The sequence below is a fragment of the Diabrotica undecimpunctata genome, chromosome 3 (assembly GCF_040954645.1).
Source record: "Diabrotica undecimpunctata isolate CICGRU chromosome 3, icDiaUnde3, whole genome shotgun sequence".
Classification (NCBI taxonomy): domain Eukaryota; kingdom Metazoa; phylum Arthropoda; class Insecta; order Coleoptera; family Chrysomelidae; genus Diabrotica; species Diabrotica undecimpunctata.
This window is the reverse complement of record NC_092805.1, coordinates 160,514,175-160,529,394: the sequence shown is the minus strand read 5'-3', so window position 1 is coordinate 160,529,394 and position 15,220 is coordinate 160,514,175. Positions and strand designations below refer to the sequence as shown.

At 33.2% G+C, this 15,220-nt stretch overlaps 1 protein-coding gene across 3 annotated transcripts in view; it reads right to left on the bottom strand.

Moving 5' to 3' along the window:
• The window catches only part of Sfmbt (Scm-related gene containing four mbt domains), a 38,503-nt gene that overhangs the window by 20,368 nt on the left and 2,915 nt on the right, over positions 1–15,220 (bottom strand). For 2 of the 3 annotated variants that reach the window (XM_072527374.1, XM_072527375.1), the window contains 5 exons: positions 12,584–12,792; positions 10,836–11,076; positions 9,775–10,125; positions 3,611–3,793; positions 1,037–1,256 (listed from right to left, as the gene is read on the bottom strand). In XM_072527374.1, the coding sequence (XP_072383475.1) occupies positions 1,037–1,256; positions 3,611–3,793; positions 9,775–10,125; positions 10,836–11,076; positions 12,584–12,792 (1,204 nt within the window). The remainder of the gene's footprint in view (positions 1–1,036; positions 1,257–3,610; positions 3,794–9,774; positions 10,126–10,835; positions 11,077–12,583; positions 12,793–15,220) is intronic. The other variant, XM_072527376.1, reaches the window with a different exon arrangement.

The following is a 15,220-nucleotide window of genomic DNA, read 5'->3' as shown; positions in this document are numbered from 1 at the left end:
CTAGTGACTTTTATAGAATCTGCCTATGTGCTTGAATTTGATGTGTAGTTGACTTTCCAGCAGTAAATCCGCATTGATATTGACCAACAATATCCTTTGTAAATAAGTCTTTCAAACAATACATTAACAAAGATTTTATACGCAGATGCTAATAGACTCATGCCTCTATAGTCCTTACACTCTAGTTGATCACCCTTTTCATGCAATGGACATATTATTCCCTTTAGCCACTCTTCTGGTACCAATTCATTCTGCCATATAAGTACATGGTAAATTGATCACCACCTTTTTCATACATTTTCGAACAGATTTCATCGATTCCTGGGGCTTTATTGTCTTTGAGTTTTAGTATGGCATTCGACACTTCTTCTCTTGTTGGGTCTTCACTGCGTAGTTGACGTTGTAGATTTTGTTGATTGTCTATGTTGTAACCTCCTTCAATATCGTTTATATTTAGATGTTCGCTGAAATGTTGTGCCCATCTGTTAAGAACTGAGTTTTTGTCATGTAGAATTTCACCGTTAGTGTCTTTAGAAATTTTTAATCGTGGTTTAAATTCTCGACGGCTATTATTTAAGGATTTGTAGTATGTCCTCGTTTCATTTTTATCGAATAAACTTTATCTCATTGAGTGTTCTGTTCGTATTCCCTCTTCTTACGTCGATGGATACGTTTTTCCTCTCTTCTAAGACGTCTATACTCTTCTTTTTTTCTCCGTGTACAACCTGCGTCGATGGTTTTTTGATATGTTGCGTTCTTTCTATTTTTGGCGATTCCTGTTTTCCCGATCTCCTGTTTTAAATTGGATATTCTCTCTTTAAATCGTGCTTTAACTAAATAGTAGAGTTAAATTAAAGGGTAAGGGTTAGTCTCAGAAATAAATTGGTAGCGTTAAGTAATAAATATTCTTAATTGTAGTACAGAAGACGTAAATAAATTAAAATAAGTGTTAATAAGACTACCAATAAAAATTAAAATAAAAACGACATAGCTCCCCAATACCGAAATTAAATACAAAAGTTAAAAAAATATTTACCTAGATTTGAGGCTATCGCTCGCTTTATTGCTAAAATTCGAAGGTAAGGTTCGAGCACCTGTCAGACGTTTCCTCAAGAAATCTTTCCAATCACTATATTTGTTTTCGATTGTCTTTGGAGGTATCAAAGGCTTTCCTCTAGTGGCACACCATCCTACAGGATGAACTTGATTGGAACACAGCGACACCCAGAAATCTTTGGAATCATTTTCACCGAAACCTAAAATAATAAATAGATGTTTGAATAATGAACATAAAGGGATTTCTTATAAATTGTTTCACGATTTTTCTTTTGATTTGACATGTGTATGACGGTGATTATAATTAAAATTGGTAAATTACTTATTTGAAAGTCAAGAATTCAAGAACATTATGATTCGAAACCGACCATACATCAACGTATGTTTTTACTGGAGCGTCTGTCGCGATCGTCGCTAAGCTATGATCGCGGTATACCGCTTGTGTGGTCTGTTGCGGCGCCGTTTTGACTGAAGCGTCTGTCGCTGGAGCCGCTTGTGTCGATCGTTGGCGACTGGTCCGAGAGCACTCCGTTCGACTCGCGGAGATAAGAATACGGCCGAGGCGAGAAGGCCCTGCCTGTCGTAAGAGGCGACTAATGGGTAGGAATCGAGAGGTGGAGAGCCGTCGCTTGAGGTGCCGGGTTTGTAGAAACGCACACGGACGCTTAGACGTCACGGTCACCGGTCTACGCTCCTAGTATCCGAGACGAGACTCTCGGGGACCACTCTACTCTCATTCCAAGAGAACCAGGCGAGGTTGAACGAGCTGGGCCCGTACACACCTCTTTTGGCCTTACACCACCAATCGTGGTGTCGGTGTCCCGGCAGATTTAAGAGTGGTAGAGGAGAGATCCTCGGCGGCGACCTGTCTACGTGCGAGGTGGAAATTCCTCTGCCTGCATCACCTGTGGGCGGGGATAACGGATAGGTGAGGTAATCGCAACACAGGTACTACGTGCCTTGTGTACGTGACGTGCCACCTTCATTTGGTGTCGGACTCGTAGGGGCAGTGGAGGCGCTAACGGTCGTATGCCGAAAGGCCAGGTAGACCGGGGTCCTGCCAAAATTTATTTTGGAGGGCACAAAGCTAAGCAATGGTCCGAGAGCAGACACAGTTGCAAACGCTGATCGACTATAGTGGCTTGTGTATGTGATTTTGAGAGTTTTTTATTTGAGGGATTCCTTCTCGGGACACTGGATATGGAATAAAGTTTGTAGACAACTTTTTCATATCCCCTTTTACTAAACTTAACACAAAATCAAACTGAAGTTCATTCAAACGGAAGAACTGTGGAAACACCACGATATCCTAATAAATGGTTGTTTATCAAAATTTTGGTTGGACACAAACTTTAATTATTTTTAACGTAAACTTTAATGGCAGCTAATCTGAAAAGCTCAACGTAGGTGGCGCTCGTGTAGTTGGAGGTCACGTCATTTCTTCAAATCAATTTACTTCTAAGTAAATATTGCGTTTATTTGGCTGTGTGAATTTAATTTGAGAAAATAAAATGCCTCAATGTTGTGTTGTGCCTTTGTGCTCATCGAGAACATCAGGACACAAGTTTCCCAAAGATATTTACCCATAGTTTCCCATATTTACTAAGAATTTAACAGGGAAAACCCTGTAGTTGGCTGTATGCCATAGGTATAACATATTAAAATGAAGTAAAGACTTCTGTTGTATGTTTTTATATTAAATTACTTTAATATACTAACATACAAAAAGTCACCACTGTTACGTTACATGACCGTATTAGCTCAAACCCAAATACAAATACTTCTGAGCTATAGAAATAAAACATTAAGAAGATGATTAATATAGTTTACTTTTCGATAAGGGCTTCCTTTTTTCCAGTAACTTTGGCATTCCTTCTCCTTAATTCGTTTTTTAACGCACAAACAGTCCAGGATCCCTATTTTTCTGCCATAATTTATTATTTATTAAATCGTAAACAAAAACACCATATACAAACTTCACGAACTGTCATAACGTTAACCATAAATAAATAATAGTATATGACGTTGACCCCCAACTACACTAGCGCCGCGAAGCGGGAGCAATGGCGTACATAGCTGCCATTAACACAAGAAAAACTGTTTCAAAGGTAACAACAACTTTATGACCAAGGTTCTTTATTATACCAGTATCTTTGCGTTTCTTGTAAGATAAATGGCTTCTAAGGTGTTTGATAAGTCCAAATAATAAAACAACTTACTTATTTTAAATTTGCCGGTGTGTGTATTTATTTTGAAACTTTAAATTAAAAAGAGTGGAGATGTCGAAATAATACAAAAATATTGTAGGGGATTTTATTTCAGTCAATTTTTACATGTTCCATAGTTGAGAAAATGGTTTGTGCAAATCAAATTAAGTATTATTGTATTAGACTGATCTAATACGAAGTATTTAATTCAAGACTAGATCTAATGTTTAATGTAAGAATTTAACTAAACATAAATTGAAATGCCGCGTAAAATTGTATAGTTTGGTAAAAATGAGCATAATAATAGTATTTTATTTATAGGTTTTCTACTTCTACATTTTCCTTACCTTCATATCTCAACTGTGCTTTATATCCAACTATCCTCACGACAGTTGCGACCCAAAATGAATCAGCAAAAGCTTCAGAAACGTTATCGCAGTCCGTATTTTCTATTTCGACCTTCATACCAACCATGATATTGTCCCAAATATCTGCCATAGGAGCATGCTTGAAACAAGTAACTGGTGCCGCTAAAAAAAAGTTTCCTTTAGCATGACATTAAGGTTATGAACAAAATGCCAGATTATTATCATGGAGTTAAAAAGAATAGTTGAAATTAAATTTGTTGTTTTATTCAAACATTTGTTCCTTGTAACCTTTCAAACTGGTAATATAATCATTTACGACTAACTAAGAAAACTATTATAACAGTCTGACCATGACCTAAAGAACCATTGTCGATTTTAAGATAAAATTGATAATATTAAGTTAAGATAAAGAAATAAATTCAATGGAATCTCGAACTTTTAAATATTTTACATAATTTTTAGTTTCCATACCTATATTTTCTCAAACTAATCATCACAGCTACACTTGAGTGCAAAATAATTGACTCAAAAGCGATTTTTGAGATTACACCTTCTGTTTTAATGTACGAATTATGAAAATAACAAGACCTAATGTACAAACAATAACCTTATTATTGAACTTATAAAAACTGCTATTGCATTATTTGGAAGACGCATTATAAAAACAATATGCAATAGGAACAGAGTTTCCCAAATATTCATCATTGGAACTAACACAAGAAAGACGTTATGAACAGAGAAATCATCAATTACAAAATGAATTTCTTTATTTTTCAGTATTTGATATTACCACTTCTACTTCTAATTACTTCTGATTTCTGCCCCGGACCCTTCGTTTAAGCTCTTCCAAACATGATCTATTGGATTTATGTCCGGGCTCAACGCAGGCCAATTTATTGTAGGTATTGTCGCCAAGTGCTCGGTCAGAGTGACCAATGAGCACTCTTGGCGCGCATCGCCCCGCCTTCCTTCCTTTTCCCATTGTTTCATTGGTCTTTTGGTTTGGAATCTTGTAAAATATTATGTATAAACATTAGTTGATTTCCACCTCGGTCTTTCCTAGAGCCCTAAACTCTAGGGAGCCGACTAGCGGGGCTCTGCTCCACCTACCTCAGACCCTGAGGCTTTGTCTTCGTCTCTTACGATTGAGTTTTATTTTATCCTTCAAAAAGACACAATTCAACGTCCCAACTAGAATAAGGGATAAGTGCCTAGGGTGTTTCGCTCATGGAATTCATGAAGCCCCTAAGCAGAGCGTATAGCAGAGTGGATAATTTCATAGGTCCACTTTTGCTACGACGACAGTATACCGATCTCAGTCAGATAAGTGGTGGTGACTCGTGCGGTATGAAATCGTGCATTATCATGCAATAAAATAAAGGCATCACCAATAAATCCCGCGTATGGAACCAAATATTCCTCCAAAATGTCTCTGATGTAACGATCCGCCGTTAAACCTCATCCACGTCCTTCACCAGACACGAAAACCAACTCGGTTTTCCCATCCATGGAAATGCCTGCCCAAAACATACAAGAACCGCCTCCATATGACACAATTTCTCGTATACAACATTGAGCAAATCGCTCTCCTGGCCTTCTATAGACTCGACGCCTCTCGTCGTTGCCATGTAGGCAGATCCTACTTTCGTTGGAGAATAATACCTGACTCCATTGATAGTCGTCCCAATCCAGATGTTGGCGAGCAAATTCTAATCGCCTTTGCTCCTGAGCTGCAGTTAGCTTGGGACCCGTAGCTGTCCTTTTTGGTGTCAGGTTGGGTGCCTTCAGTCTCCTTCTGACTGTCCAAACGCTGGTAACCATACCTCGGACCTCTCTAAGCTCTTCTTTGAGATTAGCATCAGTCAAATGTCGATTTCGAACGCGTTAAGTCGGTCCATGTCGATTTCAATGAGTCAAATTCTGACCCCTCTCTACGTGTTGCATTATTTATTTGTAATACGTCACACGATTTACCAAAAAACAAAACTTTTTCAAACTCAATAATGAGGATAATAATTGTACACTAAATATTCTTAAATTTACACTTTTTAGATTCAAACAGGAGACATACTTTCCATGTTACCAATTCCAACGGTAACTTAAACATCCTAATTTATAATAACATATAATGTAACGAAGAGATTAACATTTTCACAACCAGAGGGCACAAGAAGCAGAGGACGACCACGAATGAGATGGATTGATGATGTGGAAGAAGACCTACAGATTCTAGGGGTTAGAAGATGGAGGGAAGTTGCCAGGAATCGACAGGAGTGGCGACTTCTTTGCGAGCAGGCCAAGATCCACAACGGATTGTCGAGCCACTTATGATGATGATAATGTAACATATCTATAAATTAATAACATTTAAAGGGTTTTCACCCATATATTTGAGTGGCTCATAGCATGTATACTTTGTTACACTGATGATGGAATTTACATCCCGAAATCGTTCTGTATTTGTGATATAGCCCGTTTGGGTATTTTATTTATACCTTTTACTAAAGATTTGAAATAATTTTTTTTATTGCTATTTTGTTAGTTTAAGACAAATTGATGAAAAAGGAAAAATAAATAGGGTAAAGGGCCTTTTCAATTTACGTTCTTCAAGTACCGTCGAATTAAATATTTCTCATTTGCAATATTTAAAAATGTATACAGAAAGTAATGAAGAAATAGATTTTGAACCATTTATGAAAACTGTAGATAAAAATTTAATAGAAATACCTCAAGAAATACTTGATTCTGCAGTACAGTATGTAGCTGGATATTTCAATTTTAAAGTTTCAACCATTAATAGAAATACCTCAAGAAATACTTGATTCTGCAGTACAGTATGTAGCTGGATATTTCAATTTTAAAGTTTCAACCAAATTATCATGTACATGTTGCATAAATATTATTGTTAATAATGAGGGTAAAGATACAAAAGAACAAAGTTATTTTGAAATTTTAAATAGGGGTTCCATCAATGTTTACTGTGTAAATAACTACCATATAGTTCATAATACATTGCAAATACTAATTTCTAAAGACTTTTATAATGTAAATATCATCAGTTAGTATTAATTAAAATCGTCAAATAATATTTAAATCAGAATAAAGATAAAATTTATTTTAGAGCTATATGTTCATGTAATAATCCTCAAACTAAAGTTCTTATTGGTTTAATATTACCTGTTTTAGTTAATATTTTCATTAATAATCATACTAAATCAATTAAAGATAAAATACGATCTGACAAAAGACAAACCAAAGACAAAAGTGCACAAAAAAAGAAAAATATCTAAACTTCAAAGTGCCCAAGACATTTCTTTGATAATAGTTTAATTTTGATCACATACCTTTTCGTTTAAAATATTTTTATTGTATCAAATTTATATTAAGTGTATTTTGTGTACTAACGACTGCGTCTATTATCTAAGTAAAATAAATAATATTTTATGTTAATTTAATCAAATACAACTCTTTAAAATTGTATTCTTTCCACTATATGCCTTCTATTTAACAGGTCGACAGTGTTGCCACATCTAATGTAACGAATGATGAATGAAAGACGGCCATGCACAAGAAAATAGTTTCAAATCTAACAGCTGTCAGGATGTGCCAAGTGCACATTGGGCTAATACAAATTGTGTTTTTACTTAATGCATATTTTATGACATTTCAAAAGTAATTAGCAAAGTAGTGTTCTGCCATGATCCATGCTTCCACACCATAGGGTAAAACCAGTAATATGTAACATTTTAAGAATCTGATTTTTAGTGGTACCTAGTAAAATGTCCCCGTTAAAAAATATAAGCTTCATCCTGATAAAACTTTGGTCTTTTCAATTGTAAATTTGATTTGTTGTTATGTCCCATTGATTATGAACGATCACAATCAATGGGAAATGAGAAACAAATATGTAGATAAAAAAAAACTGGAAAAACGACTGAAAATAAACAAAAGAAAATTTTAAAAGCAAAGAAAATAAAAAAGACAAGAGGAGCATTGAAGAGTTATACAAACTTTTGTAGAAACTTGAAAATAATCGAAATACATACAACAAAATAGGGGAGGGAAGGAAATATTTAAGAACACATAACATAAAGCCCAGCAGAAAAAGAGGCAAAGAAGTAATAGGATACGGCCAAATTGTAGGAAGGTAGAGAGAAGAAACATTGGAGAAAATAAATAATAGATGGAATTATTTTAAGAGGCAAATTTTAAAAAAATAAGACCGTTGGGACATGTGTTGCAGATGCCACAGAAAAGTAGAGACTTAAGAATATCAAAAACTAGAAAAAAGGGAAATAAAAGAAGGGGGAGTCAAGAAAGAGATGGATAGACAAAGTGTAATATCCTAGATATTCTATCATCCAATCAAGATAAATCCTACAAAACAGGGAAAAGTGTTACCTCGAGGCTATAAAAGAGTCACCTTTTGAGCAAGTACCTTATCTATATTCTGCTCATATACACTCCTTATAATATTTCACAAAATTATCAGAAGTACTTTTATTTATTACAGATAATATTTAATTACTGTGTTTAGGCAGAAAATATTTAAAACTGTTGTATGGTAGTGTCACGTGTCACTAAGTAAAACCTGGGACAATGGACCATGGGAGTGATGACGTAGATTTTATTGACATCTGTCAGTTTCACTTTCCAAACAAACCTTGTTTAGTGTGGATAATTTGTATTTTTCGTTATTTTTTCATTTTTTTTACAGAATCTTTCCGCTTTTTGCAATATCTAAGTATTCTAATAGTTACTACAACAATTTGACAAGGTTGCGTAAATAATAAAGATTGTTGTTTTATAAAAATAGCAATAAAATGCATGTATCAATAAAGTAAGGTTAGAATGTCTTTAATTTAAACTTTTAAACTATATTTCATAGAAATAGAACACTGAATTATGATGGTATTATCGTAAAAAACACTATACTTACAAGAAAAAGCAGCAGAGGAAGCAAAATGTTAACTTTATAGAAATTAAAAAGTCTTGAGATTGGGCATTTCAACTTTTGTTTGGAAAGTAATTGACAGTTGTGACGTCACACTTCCACTGTCCATTGTCTCACTACACTCTTTAAATTTATAAAACGTAATACATTGTTCTGACTACATCCTGTATAGTTTTGAACTTATTTGTCACCAGTTAAACCTATGTAGTTACAAATCTAGGCGTAGCAGCATCAAAGGATGTCGCTTTTTCTTATGGTCGTCAGAATTTTCCTACACCAAGCATCCTTGAAAAGCATCGCGTCTTAAAATCAAATGTACTGAGATAAAATACTGCTTACATTTAGAATTTTCCTACATGAGAAGCTGCTTTTTCAGTCTCAAAATTCAGCACTCTTAGCATCAATTCTTTTTCAGAATAATTTGGCATATTTGAATTATTTTAATTGTTTAAAGAGCAGTGATATAAACATAAATAAAGTTTTTTTTTCAAGTTACAATTGCCATGCCTGTCCTCGACAACTACACGGATGACTTTGACGAGTTAAAGTCATCCGTGTTTAACCGTGGCAGTTAAACAGCGTTAACGTATCGTTCTCCCATGGAACGACAGTTTTTTACTTGAAGATTCCCTCTCGAAAATTCAATTTATTTGGTTAGGAGTGGTTAAATGTGAACCAATAAAATATATGTACATAAATATGCTTTCTGAATATGTAAATATATTTGGATGATGCATTATATGTTGATGAATAATCACAGACATATAATTTTTTTTGTCTCTATATTTATGTTCTTTATAGTACACATTTAAAATAAATGGGGCACTAAAAAGAGGCTGTGAGAACAACCATATACTGTACATAGTTACCTTTTATATATTAACCTATATTTACTTGAACTCTTTCCAATAAATTTTAGAATGTTATATTTCGGTCCAGTTTTTATTGAACGCATTTAGTGTCCACTGTAGATTTTCCATATAGACTTACCTAATTCAGTTTATATTAGTACAAATTCATAACATAAGGTAAGTTTCAAGATGAATTTTTTTTATATTTTACATAGATTTTTATATTTTATATTTATAGTAATGTTTTATATCATACTTATTTTCGTATGAGGAAGACAATGGTGCTAAATTAAAGAATGTAAACTACATCTAACTAATTGAAGTTGTCAAATGCTTACCCACAAAGTATGGCTCTGAAAACATAGAATCCCAATCAAACGAATTGGCCAATTCAGCAGGTTTCCTCCTGATAAGAGGAAGGGAATCGTCAATAGGAGGTAGTTCTGGTAGAGGTGAGAGTTGTGGTAATGGATCATCTATATAAGAATCAGTAAAGTCATCTTCTAGCTTCATACTGAACCGATACTTAGCAAAATGCTGCTTGCTGTCTGGTGTACTTGGATACTGTTGTGGTAAAGGTTCCGGTATAAGGCCGCTATATCCCCTCGCACAGGCCATACTGCAGAAACGTCGTTCCCTGGTGTAAAAAGCGTGTTTTACACCTATCGCACCGCACTTTTCACATACGGCTGCAATTAGACGGATTACTTTATTAATAAAATAACATCCATTACTTTGACAGCATTAAAAACTTAAAAACCGCTTTTTAAGCCAACAATCTCGCGATAAAAAAAGCCCAACAAAAATAATTATGAGGCGTCTATATTGATGAAGTTTTCATAGTGCACAGAGTCTAACAAAATTATCACGAGACTAATTCAGTAAGCGCACTCAGTGAAAAAATAATTATGCAAAAGAATGACAATTTTTGTAGTCTATTAATGTTTTTGAATAAATCAAATTGTAATGAGAAATATAATTCCTTGCGAATTGATTGTTAAAAGTTAGTCAACATATGAGAGTTACTCAACTACAAGAAGTAATTCTACTTTTTAATGAATCCTTTTGTCTTTTTGGATCAGGTGAACAATGGTGAGTACAATTGGTGAGTGAGAACAATTTTGAACAATAAATCTAAAGAAACAAAAATTCTTTGTTTCAAAATTTACAACTATAATTTTCAGAAAAACATTTGTTCAAAAATGCCTATATTTTAAATTGATTCCATATTCTTATACCAGCTGACGATAGAACTATCCAACCTTCTATCTTTAAATTTTTGTAATGTATTAATAAGAGAAAATAAGAAATAATAACTTGTATCTAAATCATTCACAATGGTTGAATTTTTAAATAATTGCCAAGAGAGCATAAACAAAAATAAAACGTTTAAACTTACCAATGCCATCTTTCTGAATTGGTATTACAGAAGGGTCGGTATTGCTGTGATAAGCTATTGGTGTTTTAAGTACCAGACCAGGATGCTTGATTGGCTTAATTTTCTTTTGACATGGCAGTGTTTGAGTAGAAGTTGTAATCATATATACAGGATTAGAACTATCATCATCCATATAGCTAGAATCATTGCTTTCATTTTTTATATCTAAGTAATGCATCATGTCATAGTTTTCCATGGTGTCCTGAAATCACATATAATTATCATAAAAAGTTCACTTTATGCACCTTTATGTATGTTCCCTGTATTGATTTTTGTAGCAGTCTTTGTCAGGTGTTGCCTAAAAGCTATTGGCAACCCTTAGTATTTTTGGAACAGGGCATTTTTGTCTATTATAGTGAATAGCATTTATTTCTTGCAGTTTTATTTCTTTTGGTTTAATACCTAACGCATCTTTTAGTAATTAATACAACCAAGAAGAACAATTATATAGCGCAGAGCCTATACTAACTGAATGAACTATGTCACGACTTTGGCGTGGCTGGAACAGTGCGGATATTTTGTAATGAAGGTTAGAGGTTTGATCACCACATAAGGCTATAAATAAAAATGGAGATTATTGACCCATGCATTTGATTTTATTGTGACAGTGGTGTCAGTAAGCGGGATTATCCCAATCATTTATAAAACAGAAATAAATATGGGCAGAAACTGTTAATCGTATGTTAATAGTAAAGACTTTTGAAGTGTTATTATTCAGGCTAGAGAACACTTGCAAACAATCTGAATACTGTAGTTCTTCAGTTTTCAGTACAGACTACTTAAGATTTTGAATAGAAAATTGGCATGTGCTTGATCAATGAACTGCTAAAACATCTTACCGTGAAGCAATTACGTGAAAAGCTGAAGGAACGAGATGAAGATTTCAGTGGTCACAAAAAATTCAAAAGGAATTCGAAATTTCAGTCAGTAGACAATACAATCACAAAAAAAATAATGAAACTTCTAAAATGATCAAAACAAATCTCTACACACACTAACAAATGATTAAGCGACGTTTCTAGAAAGACAAATTATTATAAGTTTTTAAAATAATCGAACTTCTAAAATGGATGAAGAAAAAATCGATAAAATGCAGAAAATCATAGATGATCTAAAAGATCAGAAGAGAAAATAAAACAATTTTACTGATAAATAATGGAGTCCCAAAAGATCCAGGATGTCAATGTGACCAAAGAAAACCCGTCAGTATTTAACAAAAAGGTCAGTGGCTTAGACAGGTTTAGAAATGAGGTTGGACACTTACTGTACATGGTGGCCAAGAGATCCTCTACCAAAACAGCAACCAAAGATAGAAAATGGGTTGAAAGATTGTGAGAAACATTATTCAACTGATTTCTTGAGAGACAGGCACACACATTATGGTGTGCTGCATTAATTGCATGATTTAAGTAAGGTTGTACAAATAAATAAAAGTAGATATTATTGAATCTCCAATCATTGGGATATTTCCATATAGTATTGAAAGAAATAAAAACGGTCAAATCTTAATTCAATTCATTTTATATATTGCTTCCACATGTACTTGTGAATATTTTTATAAAAAAATAACTTAAATATATTCAGCAATAAAATATTTAATTTTAATGAAGTAAACTAATATTTTGACAGTACAGTAAAAGGGCACAATAATTATATCAACTACATTAAGTTTAAATACTTTTGCCTGAAATATCAATGTTTTAACTTACCATATGTGAACTGGGCCCGGTGTGGATATCATCCATGGATTGGTTAGACATGCTGTGATTAGATGGTGTATAATATATGTTATCATGATCTAGAAGCATGTCATTGTTATCATTGGGCATCAGTTCTCCCATTGACATATCACCTGTTGTCTGTCCAGCCCCCATCCACACCATTCCCATTTCCGCAACACCAGGCATTGTACTATACACTGAAATTCAGTTTATTTTAAAATGTGTATTCAAAATAACAGAAAATGAGTGCTAAGAAAAACTTTTTTGAAGTACATAATATTTATTTTGCACAATTTTAACTGTTGTTTCCCATGACTTTTTTCCTACAATGACTTTTGTCTTGGCTAATATTTTTTACAACAATATTTCACTCACTACTTATTAATGTATTTTCTCATAATATAAAGTAAAATAAATAATAGATAAAATATTTGATTTTTTAAAAAGTTTACAAATATATATAAGATATATATACAATTTTTTAATTAATTATTTATAATTCCATTTTCAACTCGTTATGTTAATTTTTTTTTAAATATAAGTTCTTATTAATAAGTAATCTTCACCTATAGAAACCTATATCTTGTTATTGTTATGTAAACTTTTTCTTTCAGACCACAAACTACTAAAAATTATGGAAAATCGGAAATTTTAATTTACAAAACTAAGAAATCAATTATAGATAGAGGGTCTCTTTTTCAAAAGGTATTTTTGAAACAAAGAATGAATGGTGAAACAAGATTTTAATATACAATGAACTTTATAAAGAAGGGAGTAAAACATGGGTGAATAAAAACAGAAATTGTTTTTAAATTAGTTTGAATTTAATAGTCAAAAGGCACTAAAAGGTTTTTACTCACAATTTGTGAGTGACTTTATTTACCCTTATGTAAAATGGACTCACATGCAAATGGTTCATCATTATAATAATAATATTTGAAAATAGAAGTAATAAATTTGCCAATGTAAGTTTATGATCACTAACATACACTGAATAAATTTAGATTCAATAGTACAAAAAAATATCAATGAAGAAAATTTGACAAAAGATTATAAGAGATTATAACACTCATTTTTATCCCCATTTTGTAACAGAAAGAAATATATTCTATAATGATGAACCATTTGCATGTGAGTCCATTTTACATAAGGGTAAATAAATTCACTCACAAATTGTGAGTAAAAACCTTTTAGTGCCTTTTGACTTTTAAACCTTTTTTTGTGCACCATTTACATTTTTATATGCCCCTCAAATTTTTCGTTGACTGATGATACTAACCATTCCAAGATCTTCAATATTAACTTGGGTATATTTTGGAATTTAGTTGATAATATAAGTGGTGTGGTTTCACATTAAAATCAACTTAAAAAAGTATAAAATGCAGATATAGGAAAAGAATTGGGAAAGAACTTTATGCACCTGGATTGTGATATAAAAATCCATCTTGCCAATGCCAGATTTTATATTGGCTGGAATTAATAGTATCTTGTGATGAATTGTCTCTCATTGGATGATAAGATGATAGATATTCCCATTGGACATACAGAACTGGTAAGCCATACAGAAGGACATACAGAACTGGTAAACATGGCCAAATGTAAAGAAAGTTTCAGCCACAATAATGGGAAACTGAACAAGAATCTCATCAAAAGTCATAAAAGACTTAATCACTAAATTATGTAGGTTCCTAAGATGTTTTGTACTGTTTCCATTGTAATGTTTCCATTGGTAAAAAGAGCCAAATTTTATTATGTATAACCATCTTATATGTTTTCTTGCCTTTTAAAATGAAAAAAAAAACGAGATGTGGCACTCTGGGAGTGATAAAGGAGAAGCATAGCTTTCTTATCATCTATGTATGGAGCGACGGTTTTTAATTCAATTTTTTTATTCGATTGATTTTATTTCAGTTTAGTTTATTTTACAGTCCTCTCTCTCTATAACGATATGCAAGGGACCGGGAATTTTCATCGTTATAAGGAGAGATCGTTATACAGAGAGAGACAAAATTCGGTACTGTAATATTAATAATACTGTACTAAATAACCTATTTTAATTTAAAAAATTATCAAAACAAATATAAATGAATTAACATTGTATTCCACATAGATTTATTAACGAATAATATAAGCAATACAGTATAAAAAATGACTGTACAATTAAAACGTGTGTACTGTACAATAAAAAAAATAATATGCTACTGTAAAATATATTTAGCCTACATTACCAAAAAAATCTGTCACCTTGGTCTGTCTTCTTTTCCCTTTTCACAGAACTGACCTGACCTTGTCCTGAAGACTCATCGAATCTTCCACAGCACTCATATCGTCTTCCTGGTGGATGAAGAATCGATGCAGTACTTTTGCCACATCCAATGCCTGCTGAGGGGTCGGAGCTGGTTCTGGCTCTGCTTCCACTTCCGAGTCACTGTTTTTTTCTTCTACACGAACTGCTTGCAGGATGTCCTCGTCAGAAAGTCCAGATGTTGTAGCTACATTTTTATCCAACTTCTTCAAAATCTGTTTTCTTCAAAATCTAGCTCTTTCGGTCCGTAGGTGATAGTAAGTTCAAACTGTCTGGCCCAAATATCTAATGGCAGGTCATCTTCATCATCAGTCAATCCT